This window comes from Notothenia coriiceps, unplaced genomic scaffold (genome assembly GCF_000735185.1).
Source record: "Notothenia coriiceps isolate Sejong01 unplaced genomic scaffold, NC01 NC01_scaffold00010606, whole genome shotgun sequence".
In the NCBI taxonomy this organism is placed as follows: Eukaryota; Metazoa; Chordata; class Actinopteri; order Perciformes; family Nototheniidae; genus Notothenia; species Notothenia coriiceps.
This window is the reverse complement of record NW_011343307.1, coordinates 1-17,229: the sequence shown is the minus strand read 5'-3', so window position 1 is coordinate 17,229 and position 17,229 is coordinate 1. Positions and strand designations below refer to the sequence as shown.

The 17,229-nt window shown below is 41.8% G+C and overlaps 2 protein-coding genes across 2 annotated transcripts; both read left to right on the top strand.

Annotated features, from left to right (window-relative positions):
• The first annotated feature begins 1,092 nt into the window (after positions 1-1,092).
• gramd1c (GRAM domain containing 1c) lies at positions 1,093-11,549 on the top strand. Its single transcript, XM_010771878.1, has 17 exons — positions 1,093-1,288; positions 1,636-1,759; positions 2,763-2,863; positions 3,396-3,491; positions 3,786-3,866; positions 5,475-5,590; positions 6,081-6,240; positions 6,487-6,640; positions 6,746-6,889; positions 6,996-7,114; positions 7,204-7,346; positions 8,014-8,117; positions 8,464-8,634; positions 9,549-9,615; positions 9,723-9,842; positions 10,197-10,302; positions 10,570-11,549. Exons 1-17 carry the CDS (start codon positions 1,190-1,192, stop codon positions 10,636-10,638), a joined length of 1,974 nt encoding a protein of 657 aa, XP_010770180.1. The 5' UTR covers positions 1,093-1,189; the 3' UTR covers positions 10,639-11,549.
• A 1,020-nt stretch (positions 11,550-12,569) lies between these two features.
• zdhhc23b (zDHHC palmitoyltransferase 23b) lies at positions 12,570-16,200 on the top strand (the record flags this gene model as incomplete). The annotated part of the gene is made up of 4 exons (XM_010771880.1): positions 12,570-12,808; positions 14,437-14,591; positions 15,005-15,694; positions 16,033-16,200. Coding segments are annotated over exons 2-4 (995 nt in total), but the record flags the coding sequence as incomplete, so codon positions are not given.
• Positions 16,201-17,229: the final 1,029 nt, after the last annotated feature.

Below are 17,229 nucleotides of genomic sequence, written 5' to 3'. Positions count from 1 at the left end.
CATCAGGCAGATAGTTAGAAACACTTTATTAGAGGTGGAAGGAGTATTCAGAGCTTGTACTTGAGTAAAAGTAGAAGACTAGAAGTACTCAGATCTTGTACTTGAGTAAAAGTAGAAGTACTCTGATCTTGTACTTGAGTAAAAGTAGAAGTACTCTGATCTTGTACTAGAGTAAAAGTAGAAGTACTCAGATCTTGTACTTGAGTAAAAGTAGAAGTACTCAGATCTTGTACTGGAGTAAAAGTAGAAGTACTCAGATCTTGTACTTGAGTAAAAGTAGAAGTACCAGAGTGTAGGAATACTCTGTTACAGTAAAAGTCCTGCATTCAAAATGTTCCTCAAGTAAAAGTAGAAACGTATTCTCATCAAAATATAGTGAAAGTAGCGACAGTAAAAGTAGTCATTGTGCAGATTGGTCCATTTCAGAATAATAGATATGATATGTTTTATAAGATTGATCATTAAAGTGTTCTCAAAGCTGGTAAAGGTGAAGCTAGTTTGAATGACTTTGTATACTGCAGGGTAGCTTGTGGATTTACTCCAGGTGGAACTAAAGTCTGATTTAACACTTGATTATATTTCACATCATTCATCCAGATCTGTAAAGTAACTAAAGGTGTTAAATAAATATAGTAAGTATGTAAAAGTATGTGATTTATCTGTGAGTAAAAGTATGTGATTTATCTGTGAATTGTAGTGGAGTAGAAGTATGTGATTTAGAAGTAGAAGTACAAAGGAGTAAACAATACTGAAGTAAAACTCAAGTCCCTTAAAACTGTACTTAAATATTATAGTAAATCTAGCCACTGATTATGTGCGTGTTCATTAAAATGTACCCCAATGTTTTCAACTTTGACACATCTTATCTTACCGATACTTTCCCATTGGTGTGTTGTAAGTGCATAAAGTGTTCTGTTCATTGAGATGCGTGACTTGACTTCAGGCCTAACCCTGCTAGTCAAACCAGTTCTGTAGCCGTGATAATGACTTCCCTGGGGCTGCAGCTCCGTGACATTCCCCTCCGAGGTTCTGGTTCAGCCCTCCACAGACACACAAGTTATTCCCCCTCCTGTCACCTTAAGACACGGGGGTTCGGGGGAGATTGCACTTTGTGTAAAGTACATCTATAGCAGTGTGGAAGAAGAAGTTTGACACATCATATCATCTTTTTTTGAGTAGCACAGAAGAGATGGACCAGCTATCGCCCCGGTCCGCAGTGGGCAGTGAGGATGTTACAGATGACTCCACGTCCATGCTGGATGTCCAGTGGAGCTCTGATGAAGAATTGGTACATTTAAAACTATCCAGTAAACACACATCTCCTGCTGCTTTTATATACATTAATTTATAATAATGTATGACATGGAAACTCTTTCACAGCCCTCCTGGGGGGCATGTTTCCCCTCACACAAGTGGGACTGCTGTTTCCTTCATGATGCAAAGCCCCACAGGCTCATAATGCTGTTTATCATCCTCTGAAAGTCACAGGAGATCATTTCAAATCTCATCCTGTCTACACTTTTTAACCTCAGATTAGAATCACGCACAGGAGAACGACTTGTTCTGCTGAATAAAATATGGACGTTGCCTTTGTCTTTCTCTCGGTGTGTGTAATGTTTGAATGTCCTCCCTCAGAGCTCCTCCGACCCTCAGAGCCAGTGTCTCCCTGCTCCGTCTCCTCTGCCCAACTACAAGCAGAGGTTGGATGAATTCAAGAAGCTGTTCAGAGAGCTGCCCGAGTCCGAGAGGCTCATAGTGGGTGAGCAAAGTGTTTGTCTTTTTTAAACCCCTTTATCTACATCCAACCCTTTTTATCTAAATATTTGCTATGGTGAAAACACATTTAAAAATAACTTGGACTATCTAATGACACAAAAGCAAAAAGAAATTTCCTCTACTTTGGAGACCCGAACATCTAGGATTTCTTTTTTTTAAAATAAATACTAATTACCGTAATTTTCGGACTATAAGCCGCGACTTTTCCCCCATTTTTCGACGCTGCGGTTTATATAACGGAGCGGCTAATCTATGGATTTTTACAGCTAACGGCCACCACCTTTAACTCTATGGGCTCTATGGCCGGTCCGCGGACCCCCACCTTTAAGCGGCGGGTTCCAGCAGGAAAAGCTGGAGGCCGGAAAAGAGTGAGACAGGTAGCGCGCAAAAGTAAAAGTGGAACCGAGAGTGGTATGCCGCTGCTGCGGCTTATATTCAGGTGCGCCTTATAGTCCGAAAATTACGGTATTTATCGGCTTCCTTAACAGATGCACTTTTCTCAGAATAAGAACTCACATTTTTACATGGAGTATAGGTAAATCACAACAAAGAAACCAAACCACCAATAAAGAAAACCACAAACATCTAAATGGTAATATATTTAGAGTAAGATGAGATCACTGTCCAAATATTTATCTTATAATCCAACTCAATTATATCTGAAGACACACTGTGAAAAATCCCACACACATCTCTCAGTGTTTCATTACAGATAAACCACTGTTTTTATTAAATGGGAACTGATCATGACTAGACATGTGACCTCTAACTCAGCATCATTACAAACCACAAGTATTGACTATGACTATGATTTCCAACACATCTTAATACTCTGGGAGATGGAGATCAGTTCATTTAATATTAAGTATTTATGGTCTGTTTCTTCCTCTGTTACCACAACATCTTTCCACTGTGACCTGTTTTATAAATACAAGCGAACACTCTTTTTTTAATTGACGGTTGCCCTGCGTCATATCTTCCCTCAGACTACCCGTGTGCCCTGCAGCGGGACATCCTCCTTCAGGGCCGCCTCTACCTGGCAGAGAACTGGCTCTGCTTCTACAGCAATGTGTTTCGGGGTACAAAGGTGAGAAGAGAGCGGAGGAGGACAGACAAAAGAGAGGAGGGAGTTTCAGTCTAGAAGCAGACTGTGTTCACATTACTGCAACAGCACATGGTTGGACCTGAAGACACATCTGTAACCATTTCCAATAGGATTATCTCATTCCCACTGCTCGCATTATACTCTCTTTTTAGAGTAGAGTAGAGTAAGAAACGTATAGAGTGTGAAGATTTTAAAATCCACCATTAAACAATACATTTAAACAAATTGAACCCAAAAAAAGTTTGATATCTGGTCCATTTTTTGGAAGATATATCGAATGTTCCTGTCAACAGCGAGAGATTGTAGTTTACACCACGTGCAACAGTTTAAATAGAGTACAAAATAACAAGGAAGACACTGTAGCTACAACACTTGTGGCAGTGTGTGTGAGTTATGTCATGATGACATCACCACAACATAACTCAGTGGACAACGTAATGGTTTCCAAAACTAGATTATTTTCTTTACAGCACCCTTTTATAAACATGTGTGTGACCTTTAACCTCTTTTCTAGATTACACTGACTCTCAAAGACATCACGAGTATGACCAGAGAGAAAACTGCTCGTCTAATTCCCAATGCCATCCAGGTCTGCACGGCAACAGACAAGGTATACCGTGTTAGAGAAGAGACTGATCAATTTAGATTTGATTTGTTGTTGATCTGTATTTTTGAAAATTATGTAACTTGTTTTTTTTTTAATCTTTTTTTTTAGCATATTGTTTATTATATTATAACTTAGTACTTTTTTTAGCGCATTTAAGATATGCAACACTAAGCTGTCTGTTGCTCTTTCCATCTGTTACGCTGCAAATTTCCCCTCTATGGGACTAATAAAGGTATTCTGATTCTGATTCTGATTATAAGAGCCCAATTATAACTTTGTTTCTCTTCACACCTGCAGTTCTTCTTCACGTCCTTCTCAGCAAGAGAGAAGAGTTACCAGGGAGTTTTCCGCATGTGGCAGAACACCCTGTTGGACAAGGTACGGCCCTGTACAGTCTCCTCCTCCACTGATCATGCCGTTTTCATATCTCGAGTCATTTTTAGCACAAACCCTGTCAACACACACTTCTGTTGTACAATCATTTGACTGCTGTGACTCCCACAGCACCAGCAGGCTTTAAAACATTCTGCTTATGTAATCGTTCAGAGTACATGAAGCTGTCTTCCTCTGAGGTTATCATGCAGGGTAAAGATCTGCACGCAGCGAGGTTTGTGCATGAATCCAACACAGCTTTTCTTCATCGTTCCACATACGGAGGAGTGTTTTTATCTGTGTGCGTGTCAGGAATATAGTTAAACCTCCTCAGCTTGACGCATGTATTTGTGTTCAGCAGTCTTTGCTTTGCAAGTTAATTTCCTAGTTTGAACACTGCAGGTGCAACCATGTGAGATGTTGTACAGGAGTTGAAGTTGGAGGGTAATAACTCAATTTGTTGATAATAGTGTTGCAATATATGATAAGTTGTTTTGGGAAAGAAACTTACTCTTCAAGGAACACAGGGATTTTAGCCATTGCAGACCATTTACATGCACTAAAGCCAATATAACACACTACAGGGATATAATAGGGCCCCTTTAATATAAATTCGCCCTAAGTATGTCAGGGAAGTAGTTTAAAAGGAAACCAACAGCTAAGCATAGGCAGCCTTATTTGGAAAATCGGCATATATTAAATAGATCCTATTAAATGACTATGGAGGCAATGTACAGAAGAAGAGGAACCATGCAGCCTTGCCTACACTAAACTATTCTTAAAGACAGGCACTATGGCAGCCTACCCAGGGGGTGTAAGTCTCCAGGGATCCGCAGCGCAAACACCTGTTTTTAAAAACACCAGCTTCAGAGTTCATTGACCTCAGGTGAGGCAATGAGGGCTCATTTGGATTCTGCCTCAAACTGCGCTGCACGTACCGGAGACTTTTAACGGAGTCGCGTCAAAACAGAGGAGTTTTTTTCTTGGCATGTGAACTGTCACTGAACCGGAGTGTTCACAGGTAGAACAGCAGCGTTTATTTACATTTTATCACGGTGTTAATCAGGGGAGGTGCGTCTTGAGACCAGCACTTCCTGACTGTGCGTCCAGGTTCAGATCAGTGTCGGGGGTGAAGCTCACAGCTGCGGGGAAATGGCCTCTGACAAGTAAGGAAAAGTCTTTGTGATTGGATCTGTAACTTTATCTGGGATTTAAATGCGATAGATCACCGTATGTGGTTTTATATTTAAAAAAAAAAAAAAAACGTAATTTCCCCGTCGGATTTTACGCAAGGAAGGGCGTCGTAATACAGACTGTTTATATCCCTCCGCCATATGGAACCGCGCATCTTGTTAAAGTATGTTTGTTAAGTTGCGCTTCTATAAGTTTAAAGGGTTTGAGTGGTTGACAACTGGTTGGTTGTTTGTCCCCCATGGAGATAAGACTGTAATGGTGCTGTGTGGAGGCTGCATGTTTCCAGGTTACCTACTTTAGACTTTGAGTCACCTGCAGTTTATTGTTCATATTATGGTTTCTATCTGTCCTTTTTATTATGTAAGAGGAACAGATATGGTTTCCAAACAAGCCTTGATATTTCCATGTCTTCTCTTCCAGCCTCTAACCAGCTTGGAGTTGTGGCAGATGGTCAAACAGCATTATGGGAATGACCTGGGTCTGAGCCATGAGGAGATGGATAGTTTACACATGTCAGAAACAAGCATGCATACCAGGTAGGTTCAACTTACACACACTCATACTGTGCTGTCAGTGGTGGGAAGTAACTAAGTACATTCACTCAAGTACTGTCCTTAAGTACACTTTTGACAAACTTGTACTTTAGTATTTGTATTTTATTCTACATACTTGTATTCCATATTCTATTTTGTTGGCAATTGTTGTACTTTAAAAAAATGTTTATGTATAAAAACACATGATATTTGATAAGATGTGGTACCGTACTGCTAATATACCTACTAGTATTTTACAAAGTACATCATTAGTAAATTGGCTGGTTTAAATGCCCCTACATGTATTTATAAAAACAGGATAATATGATATCGTAAAAACAGTTATTTTGATACTTGAAGTACAGTTTGCTGAAAATTATTCTGCATTTCTACTTGAGTAACATTTTAAATTCTTGACTTTGACTTAAGTAAAAGTAAAAATACTAGGGTATTTAAATACTTAATTTTAAGTAAAGAATGTGTGTGTGTGCAGCCTGCAGACAGCGAGGCCTGGTGGTGATGAGGGTGTAGGGAGGCTCGAGCGCCCGCCTTCCCTTCGCCTCCCCGGGATGGAGAACGGGCCTTATGGAGGGCCTCCACTCCAGGACGAACTTCCCTTCGAACCGCTCGGCTCACAACAACCTCTCAACATGGTATTACATATTATCCTCTATTATACGTTACTGCTGCATGCTGCCAATTCACTGTGCTAGCTAGCCAAATAGAAGTGTGATGTTAAATAGTGTATGTTAACATGTTCTTGAATGTGACAAAGAAAATTTAGCCTTTGCACCCACTATTTACATGCACAACAAACTATATAACAGACCACAGGAAATGGAACCCCAAAAGCATAATAGTTCCCCTTGTAATCTATTGTTTTGATCTCTCTCCTACAGGAAGACGCTCGCAGCCCCCCTCTCAGCGGCGCATCCGGCTCCTCGCTGGACCGCCTCGCCCACGAACGGCGTCAAGCGCTCGTCGCTTTCTCTCGACCTCAACGCCAAATCAAACAACGCGTCCGAGCAGAGCGGCTCAGAAAGAATGAGGATGGTAAGAGGAGTCCACTGCGTGTAATACTTCCGCTCATTTTCTTTTGTTTGTTTAATATTTTCTCTCTCTCTCTCTCTCTCTCTCTCTCTCTCTCTCTCTTTCTAGTGGAGGAACGAGTGGTAACGTCCGAGGTCCAGGGTCGACTTTTTATAAACAAGGTGTTCCACATCAGTGCCAACAAGATGTTTGAGCTGCTGTTCACCGACTCCAGCTTCTTCCGCAGGTTCATGATCGTCAGGAAGACAACCAGTAAGTATTATGAAGGCATAACCAGTTCATGAGACAAATGTATGCAGCACTTCTAGCCCATACGATCTTTCACCTGTCATGTCAAAGTTGTTCTTTGTGTCATCAGACTCCAGCTCTACTGCTTGGCAGAAAGACGCCTCAGGACACATGAAGCGGAGTCTGAACTACACAATAAGTATCAGCAACCCCCTGGTAGGAAAATTCTCCACCGCTACAGAGAACCAGGTGTGTTTTATACCAGTGCGAGATGTGTGTGTACATGCTGCTTGAATTGATAAATAAACTTGCCTTTTTGTACTTGAATTATTTCTCAGACGCTGTACAAAGAATCCCGGGATGGTCAGTACTACCTCTTGGACTCAGAGGTGTACACTCACGACGTTCCCTATCACGATTACTTCTACACTCAGAATCGGTACTACATCATCAGCAACTCGAAGCGGAAGTGTCGACTAAGGTGAGATAACCTTCAGATTACTGTAGGTAGGGACTGTTAGATTTGCATAACATGGAAATCTCTTTTTGGCACCTCTCATAGGACGCACTATAACATCCCATCAGTGCGTGATACTCATCAGTATTTAACAATAAATAAACTATAATTACCTCAATGCGCTATCATGGGTTACAGTTTGCATCCATATCTCTTCCATTAGACATTTGTGGAAATAATAAGCAAATTCATTTTTCAGATAGAGCCAAGAAGGTGACGTGAGGCATTACTGACCTTTTAACACCAAATGTAATCAGTTTCTCCTCGAGTCCATGTTGTCCAAATTTGAAGAAATACGCTCATGGTGTTTCTAAGATATCATGAGAATGAGATGGACATGACTTCCCAGTGACCTTGAACTTTTGACCACCAAATCTAATCAGCTTATCCTTGAGCGCTTGAGTTGATATTTGTGCCAAAATTGAAGAAATACTGAGATATTATCATGTTCACGAGGATGGGACAGCGAGAGAATGCTATGCCTCCTGCCAGTGCTAATAAATGCACATATATATATATAAGAGTTATGTTGTTTTTCTGTCTTAAAAAGCAGCCTTGACACCTGGTAAGGGGCTTATGTCAGCTTATCTCTTGACTCTTTGCCATTTATAAATGTCTGTTGTGCTGCCAGGGTGTACACCGATGTGAAATACAAGAAGCAGCCATGGGGCCTGGTCAAGTCCTTCATCACCAAAAACTCCTGGAGCGGCATCGAAGATTATTTCCGACAGCTGGGTGAGTAGAGAGCCTTGTTGACAAAGTGTGGAGGCAGAGGAATGCACTTCTCTGTCTTCTTTCATTTATTTAATCTCTGAAGTGTTTCCTCCAACACACCAGGCTCTAATGCCATGATTGACTTTACTGCTGCTTTTGCAAGGAAGTATAAAAGCAGTATAATGGGCTATCAGCCAGTTTAAGTGATGTGTGCACTGAGCATGGCATTAATCAGGTCAGTTTCCTGCAAAGGTTTTTAGGTTTTTCTGCTGCAATATTTGTCAAATCAATCACAGAGTGTTCTAGCCCTTCAACCTCTGCCCTATATTTGCGTTTGACTCTCTGGCCCTGTGTTGACTCTGAACAGAGGCAGAGCTGCTGGAGGAGGAAGTGGAGATGAATCAAGGAGGTGGAGACACGGGGAAGATAGGTGGTCTTCGGAGGAGGAGGCGGACCTACAGCCGGACCCTGCCCGAGCACATGAAGCCCAACAAGCAGTACGGGCAAGACCCCGAACAGCGCAGAGATAGCAACATGGGTACATGACGTCATACTGTATAAAATAAGGATTATGTTTGTTGAGGAAAAATGTATGCAACTCTAATGTCTGCGCGTTGAATATGAAACTACAGCCAGGAGACAGTTAGTTAGCATGAAGCTAGGTGACTTTATTGACCAGGGAGTCGCTGTGCGCGAAAATCAATAGCTTAGCATTCAACGCCATAAAAATATGATGTTCCTTTTTAACATTTCCTTTTTTGTACAAAATATCAAACAACACATTGTTTGTTTAAACTTCAAAGCGGCTGCTAGGCAGAGTTTGTTACCTACAAACAGCGAGACTAACTTCTAGTCTTTAAGCTAAGCTAAGCTATGCTACTCCTTGCTCTTGCTTCATATTTCATTACCAGATAAGAGTAGACCTCTTTTATGTATGCACATTTTGTCCTGTAACATCACACTATATAGTTGAGGCTGCTTAGTTGAGATTTACAAATTATCACATTTGTTTAAATATGTTTATGATGATGCTAAATGTGATTGAACTTGCGATTGTTCTACATTTCCCATTTTAACATAACAAGCATATATATATATTTGAACCATGGAACATATTCCCTTAATCTCAGTTGGTCAATCGGAGACGATAGTGCATCAAAAATCCAGTTTCTCTGCATTCTGTGACGAAGCCTTAAAAGATCAAATGTTATCGTGGAAGCTGCATGCCAGACAGCAGCAATGCTCCATGGACTTCTGTTACTCTCACTAGTTGCACCCTTGACACACCCACAACACGGCTGAGTTTGTGTCACTGGCTGTTGCAAAAATAGCAAAGAAATAGAACAACACAAACTTTTTATAATGACTGCAGCCCAGGTTTTGTTTTCAAACAGCCAGCACAATTACAAAAAGAAAATCTCTTATTTATTGATCTGTTCTGTTGTATTTCAGGCCCCATAGAAATGAACAGCCCGCACGGATGGAGCTCCACAACATTAGTGATTGGGATGAGTTTGATGTACGTTACCAACCTGAAAGCAATGTGGTTTGAATTGTGTAAAGCTTTCTGAAGTGTCTCTTGAGTCATTATGCAGTCAGATGAAACTCTGTTTTCTTCTCTTACAGTTTGCTGATTCTGACGTTGATGAATCTGGGTCTGTTTTTCAAGTTGTGGGCCATGGAGGACGTAGCGCACCGCATGTACCTGAGCACCAAGCATCGGCTGAGGGAGAGGAACGAAGCCCGGTCAGAGAGCTTTCTGTTGCTTTTGCACAATATATATGACTTCCCCCTTCAGTTATCACGTGTCAGACAGTAGCTCAATTACTAGTTGACACAATCACACGGGAAGCAGACGCTTCTAATGTGGGAGGAGAGGGGGGAAGGGGTTAGTCTTCCTCAACTTTTCTCATAAGAACACTCATGAGCGCTCTTATCTAATGACTCATGTTGAACCTGTCTGTTTCATTAACATTAGTTATGTAAGTGACATCATCTTGCTCCTTCCCTTTTACCTGCGCTTCACTTTGTGACTGCCTCAGTTGTTCTGCTTTTATGTGTTTGTCGTAATCAATGCTTTCTTATTTTGTTGTTTGGCAGCTTGGCCCCTGATTACATGCCCAGACAGGGACCAGAGTACCAGAGCAGAGAAGACGCACAGCTGCTAAAAAATGTCCTGCAGGACTCCATCAACCTATTAGAACAGGTAGGACAGGCTGCACTGCACAATACACTGTTTTCTTTGCATGAAAGTTCATCATATGCTTTTGGAACGTTGTCTTGTAGTTCGGAAGCAGATGCATGCAGCTTGAATGTTTCTATCTCCACAACCAGTGGGAGTCCATCTCATTCATTCATAGCTGTTTGTCGTGGCTGTTCATCCAAGATATAGCAATTCAAAGTATATGCAAAAAGTGGCTCCTTTTTCAAAAACCTAGAGCAGGTGTTGAGTCATTTCTTCTTCTCCTCTTAGCTCCGCAGCTCTCTCTTGGTGCTGCACAAGAACTTTGGGATGGCCAATCGTACGGCAGACCCAGAGTGATGCTCCTCCCCTGGGCGTCTGCAGAGATCCCCGGCCCTGTGGAGGATAAAAAAGGACTGCGGTAATGAGCTGCCTCTGAGGAGATCTCTGTGATGTTTCCATGTTGACGTCCCCAGACTCCTGACATGAGTTCCCAGGAGTGATACGTCCGGGGCGGGGCATCAAAAGCAAGCGTTGTGGACTAACAGCTGAGTCGGACACACATGGATCACTATTTCCTTAAACAGTGGCGTTGGATATCAGAAAAAGCCTTCGTTATGTGCCTTCCTCTCCACTGATGAGCCATGCCACGCCAAATTAGCTATTGTAAAAAGTTTTATTTTCGTTTAAGTGATTTCATATTATTTAAAACCTATTTTCTCTATTTACATTTTTTCACATTTTAATTGTTGAACAGGTGCCTTGTAGGTTAGGCTGTGTTTTAGATATATTTGTAGGTAATTTCCTTTTTTATAAGAATAAATATTTTAGAATCAGTGATGATTTATCTTGTTTTATATTATGTACACTGCAGGAAACATTTAAAACGGTAAAATATTTGTATTATACTGTTTATGAGCCAAATCAGGTGTTCAGGAGATACTGTTTTTTAACGCATATCAGCACTTATTCATCTTCCTGTACAGGTGTTATCACTCTTGTATGTCCTTAAGTTAAATACTTGGTGAAGGGTCAGTGATGCTGTCTCAGGTCATCTCAGCACTATCTTACTGTCGACACTAAATTACACTCGTTCTGTGATTTCTTTAATTGTTTTCGACACACCACTACTTTAGCTTTGAGCCTTGTTTGATGTTTACAGTGTTTCAATCACCCATATCTGTGTGTTTCTGCAGACCACCACCAAATGATTTGTATATATGTAGCAATAATGCTGTTTTAATAAACAAGATTTCTCGCAAAAGTGAATCTCGAAGAGTCAAGTTTTATACATTACAACATATTATTAATGTCAACAACAGCAGAAGACATTCTTTTATTTTCTTTGACCAACCCAAAAAGATAGTTTACTTTATTTAGAAATATGAGATGCTGGAATCAGGTACATTTAGCCATTTTTACTTGCAAATATGAATCAGAATACAGAGAGAATCTGCATACTAAAAACAACTAATGATTATACATAGGATATTAAATAGTACCTTGAGTTGGGAATAACCTGTTTCGACCTTGCCCGGGACAAAGGGAAATAACCCTTTCTCTCTTTTTTAAACATCTGGTTACACTAAGGGCACTGGGAAGTATTTAATTCAATCAGGATTACTGACTATTGTTTTGTTTGTTATTTATAAGGCTGTTAGGAACGTCCTGTACTCTGCTGCTGGATCAGAAATGGAAAACAAAGTGTCGTTGTTCCTTCATCACAGGTGAAATACAACACTGTCTTTAATTATTCACAGGTGGCAAGTCCTTATTTACTCCAGGAGTAAATACTATAGTGTATGTCAGTCAGTCTATCTGCAGTAAGGTCTCAGTTGTGTACAGGATGGTATTTTCTCTTTAGTGGTTCCAATGAAATGTTATTGTTATATCTAGTTTTGCAAAGTTACTTAGCAGACTATATTTATTCAGCAGTATGTTGAATGTATAATATAATTCATACAACATACAATTGAAATAGGCTACATCAATTATTATTCCTTGCAAAAACCCTTCTCATGAATAGAGAAATACAAATTGAGTCGTAAAAAGAGTGCAGTCTGAAATCCTATTTTTATTTTATTCGGGATTTACTACAAAGTCATTTAGGACTCACCTATAGCAAGAAGTGACATGATTATTATTTTTTTCACAATTTACGTCTTCAGTGTATATGAAATAGTTAAAAACACATATATACAAATAAAATAGGCATGATCTCACACATGACTAACTGGGAGGTCCAATCATGACGTCATGACGTAAACAGTTTGGGGGCGTGGCCACATGACGTCTCCCTCACCTCCATCAGCGGAACCGGATCCGGACCAACCGACAGGACCAAACCCGGTGTAAGACCCCTCTAACCGGGACAGTTTTAAAACAGACCGGTCTTTAGCCACACTTGCGGTTTTTCTGGAGACTTCCACCGCCCACTGAGGGTGATGTAGCTCAGAGAAACCCCGAGCTGTTACCGGGGAGAAGACTTCCGTAGAGAAGCCCGGTGTTCTCAAAGCACCAGCATGTGTAGGTATGTTGACGCTTTTAGCATTTGTTGTGTGTTTCTGCTGCCTCATTTAAGAGTTTTTAAAGCAGTTATGTGTTGTCAGGTTTGATACGTGATAGTATGGGTCAACTGTGACCTGCAGACGGACTGTCAGGAGACGTTAAATATAAATAACATACCTGTCAACTCAAGAAAAGCATAATAGTTCATGTATAAGAGCAATATTTGTATTTGTAGTGTAGGGAAATGAAGTGTATGGGTAAAAAGTATTCTACAAACCTTAATATGTTAACTAATATGTCCAATTTCCTGTTCATAATAAGCCTGCCTGACTGAATCCATGTCAACTTTTATGTTGACATGACAGTTATTGAGATTAAAGGGAACGTCAACTCAAAATACATTTAAAATATTTAAAATATATAATAAGTTATAGTTTCATTTGAGCTGAATTTCTAATAAACAGTACATTAAACCCAGGGCTTGATAATGGTCCTGTGAGGCCCTAAAAGCACCCAGGGGCCCAGTCGTCACATATGGAGGGTCATGCTGAACAGGAATCCTTTGACATAATCTGTAAAGGACTTTTTTAAATGACAGTTCAAAGGTAACTTTCTCAAACACTTTACAGGTAAATCTCTTGAAATATGACGTATTTGTCATCCTGAGCGGGAATCATCATTAGTGATTAATCAGCTGACTACTTAATTGATTGAATATTGACTGTTTTGTCTGAGATGTCTGAAAATAGTAAAAGAAAAATCACTATTTCCCTCTACTTCCAAAGCCCAATGTGTCATGTTTTTAACCACTTTTTTGAAACCTAAAGGCACTCAGTTAACTATCACATACAATTAAGAAAAGCAGAACATTCTCACAACCTAAAAGCTTAAAGTACCAGCTATCAAAATAGTTTTAGATTCATTGTCTGTCTTCCTACTGAGCTACATCCATCCTTCCTGCAATTCAATATATTTTGGGAGCTTTTCAATTTCCTGCAGCATTTGCAAAAATGGTACCGTAGAGAATCCCTTAGTGTTAGGAGAGAGCTGCTGAGCCCCACTGTCACGCTGCCAGTTCTTTTTTGTGTAAAGGAGCAGATGTGTTAGTGGATGCTGAACACAGTGCGTGCAGCCGTTTGTCTTCTCTTTATAGACTCTACTTCAAAGTTGCATTGAAGAACTCACCAGATAAATAGTATTGACTTTTTAACCAACATCTGAGGACTTATACTAAAACACAATGTCACGCTTTGATGGATTGCTAATCAGAGGCTCATTTAACAGCACCAGATCCCCAGAGACGTCGAACTGAGCCGAAGCATTAATCCCACTTAGCCTGTGCTCGGAGATGAAGGGGACACTGAGGACCGGTGATTGTTATAAATGCTTTCAATACCTCCGCTCACCTCAGCTCAGATCCATCAGAGGCGTGCAAATAAGCCAGCAGCGGTGGGACGGTTCAGCTCATCAGTAAAGCCTGACAGATGTGTGACAGATGTGAGGGGGGAAAGGTGGACTGAGTAGGGTCAAATAGGCAAGGTCTGTTCGCAATTTTGCAAATCTGTTTGTAATGCTTCTCCAGCTGCAGTGTATTTACAGTACGAGTCTTTTACTGTGGTTTTATCTATAACACTAATGTTTTCTTTATAGGCTGTAAGGCTGTCCATCATGAAGAAGCGTGGGAAAAAGCATCTGGAGGAGGAGGAGTCGTTGTGCTGCTGCGAGTATGTGAACAGACTGGGGGAGCGCAGCCATGTGGCCGCCTGCTGCTGCGACTGTGAGGACCTGGACGACGCCTGTGACCGGTGAGGGACATTTCCATCTATATTTACATGTACAACTGATCCATTGCTTATTTTTTTCTCTATGAAAAGTGAGTCACATTTCGTCCATCACAGTTATTTCAAGTGCTTGTTTTGTCCAATCAGCAGCCTGAAATTCAACTATATTCAATTTACAATGATATGAAATAGCAGAAAACATGAAATCCCCAAAGTGGAGAAGCTCGTACCAGCAACTGTTTGACATCTTTAAGCTCTGCGTGGCAATAACAATGTTGGTCTGTTGGTCGGTCGATCAGTAGGTCAACCACTCTGATCCAAACTGAAATATCTACTGTTATGCTTTTTGGGTTTTCCCTGTCCTGCAGTGCGTAACAAAATATGAACCTGAAGATTATCAGATTACGTCCTCTTCAAGTTTTTCTTTCCTCTTTCAGGTTTCTAAAGAGGGAGTCCCAGAAACCCGAGTCCCTGTCTCATGTGGCTGCAGTTTTCACAGACCGGATCCGAGTGCCCTGGCTGTGGGGGGGGGCTCGCAGAGTGGAGCTGTCCGTCATCCCTCCTCTCATCCTCCTCCCGGTGCTTCTTCACATCGCTGCCCTCCACTTCCTGCTGGGCGTGGTGTCTCTGCTCGCTCTGCCCGGCCTGGTGCTGTGGTACTACTACACCACCCACCGCAAGAAGGGCCGCACGCTGTTCTTCCTCAGCCTCGCCCTCTTCTCCATCGGGTACATGTACTTCTTGTTCCTCACCGAGGTGCTTCCCCGCGGGGATTTTGGTCTCTTTCAGCCGGCTGTTGTAACTTTAGGGGTCATACTCACCCTGGCGGCGCTTTTCCACACCAAGAGAGACCCTGGCATCGTGCGGCTGAACCTAGAGGACGTCCACAGCACGGTGACGTATCACAGCCCTCTGGCAGAGAGAGACTCTGCTGTGAGCGGGGGGAAACACGACGTGACGATGACTGTAGCCAACAGGGCGGAGACGGCGAAGCAAGGGGAGGCGGAGCTGCAGGAAAGCGGCCGTAGGAACTGGTGTCCCGTGTGCAAAGTGGTGCGACCCCCGAGGGCGGGACACTGTCGGATCTGTGGCGTCTGCGTCCGGCGTCTGGACCACCACTGTGTCTGGTGGGTCCCCTCACAGAGCCTCTCACTCCGCCTGTCTTCACTGATTCTCCCTCTCTGTCTCACATCTCAAACTCTGAGGTCTTCTTGTTTGTCATCTGCTCGTCTTTTCTGCACAAGTTTTTCAATAAATCTAAAAAGACTGAATGGGTGTTTGTCCTGGTCACACCTGTTGTGTCTTTATTAGCCATATTTGTGTGTTGTGTCAACATCACACTGATGCAGCTACTATAAACAGTTTCCTGCTTTCGTCCTATGTGTTTAGTGTACGATGTAAGATGTTTTGTCAGCCTGTCTGTGTACTTGTTTGTTTGTGCGTCTCCTCCCTCGGTGCCGGGCAGGATAAACAGCTGTGTGGGGCTGGCCAATCACCGCAGCTTCCTGCTTCTGCTCCTCCTCTTCCTGTCGACGTCTCTGTACGGGATCAGCCTGGTGCTGCGGAGCGTGTGTCCGGATCAGCTCCTCCTCACCGCCCTGCTGTACTGCCCCGGGGTCTACGACCAGTACAGGTACTGAGAAACACTCTGTAACTTTAAAGGGGACCTATCATGCAACTTTTTGATGTCTTTTATACATAAAGATGTGTCCCCGGTGAACTCACGCAGAGTCAGAAAATAAAACCCTCTCTCTTTTCCTCCGTACCCAAATCTCTAAAAACGGGGGAACAACGGAGCTGATCCAGATTTGCGTCCGATATGACGTAATATCTGAAATGTGGACCCACGGCCCTATCAGAAACGTTGCTATCAGAAACAATGCCCGACTGTTTTGGACGCAATATGGTCGGTGTTTACATTAGCATGGCTAACACTCAGAGCTAACCTGTACTGGAGAGCATGTGTGTGAAGAAGCAGGAAGTAGAAAGGAACTCACCTTGTGGTATAACCGGCAAGAGAGAAAGCCTTTGGGCTCCATACTGTTTCAGAGAGAATCCTTGATAATCCATGATATGGTGTTTCATCACGGCAGCATTTAGTTTAGACAGTAGCTGCCGGGTCCCGCATGAGCTCAGACCCCTCCTTTTTTTTTGTTATCAATTAAAGCTTTATACCCCGAGCTCAGCACTTTTGAAACAGGAAGTGAAATAGAGGGATATGAGGCATGGCTAGAATGGGTGATCTGTTTGGTATTTTGAGCAAAACACTTCATAGACATGTTTTTTATATATCTGAGAACTATGCTATTGCCTAAAAATAGCATGATAGGTGACCTTTAATAGGTGTGATGGGAACAAATGAGGATAGGGATCAGGGATTGATAGTTAAGTGATACAAAAGAAAAATGACAACTGACTTTGACAATTGTAGTGGACAATAACAGGTTAAGAGGGAACGTCAGAGGTGGTACTCAGATCTAATAGTAATACCACATCGTAGACATTTTTACACAGGGTTAAGTCTAAACCAACACAATGACGATTTTCCCCGTACATTTTTTAAGTGATGCCACATATCAATATTTCTGGTCGTCAGAAACGGTATAATTACTCAAAAAATATTAAAATCGTGTCAAATAGACCGTCAGACAGCATGGACAGC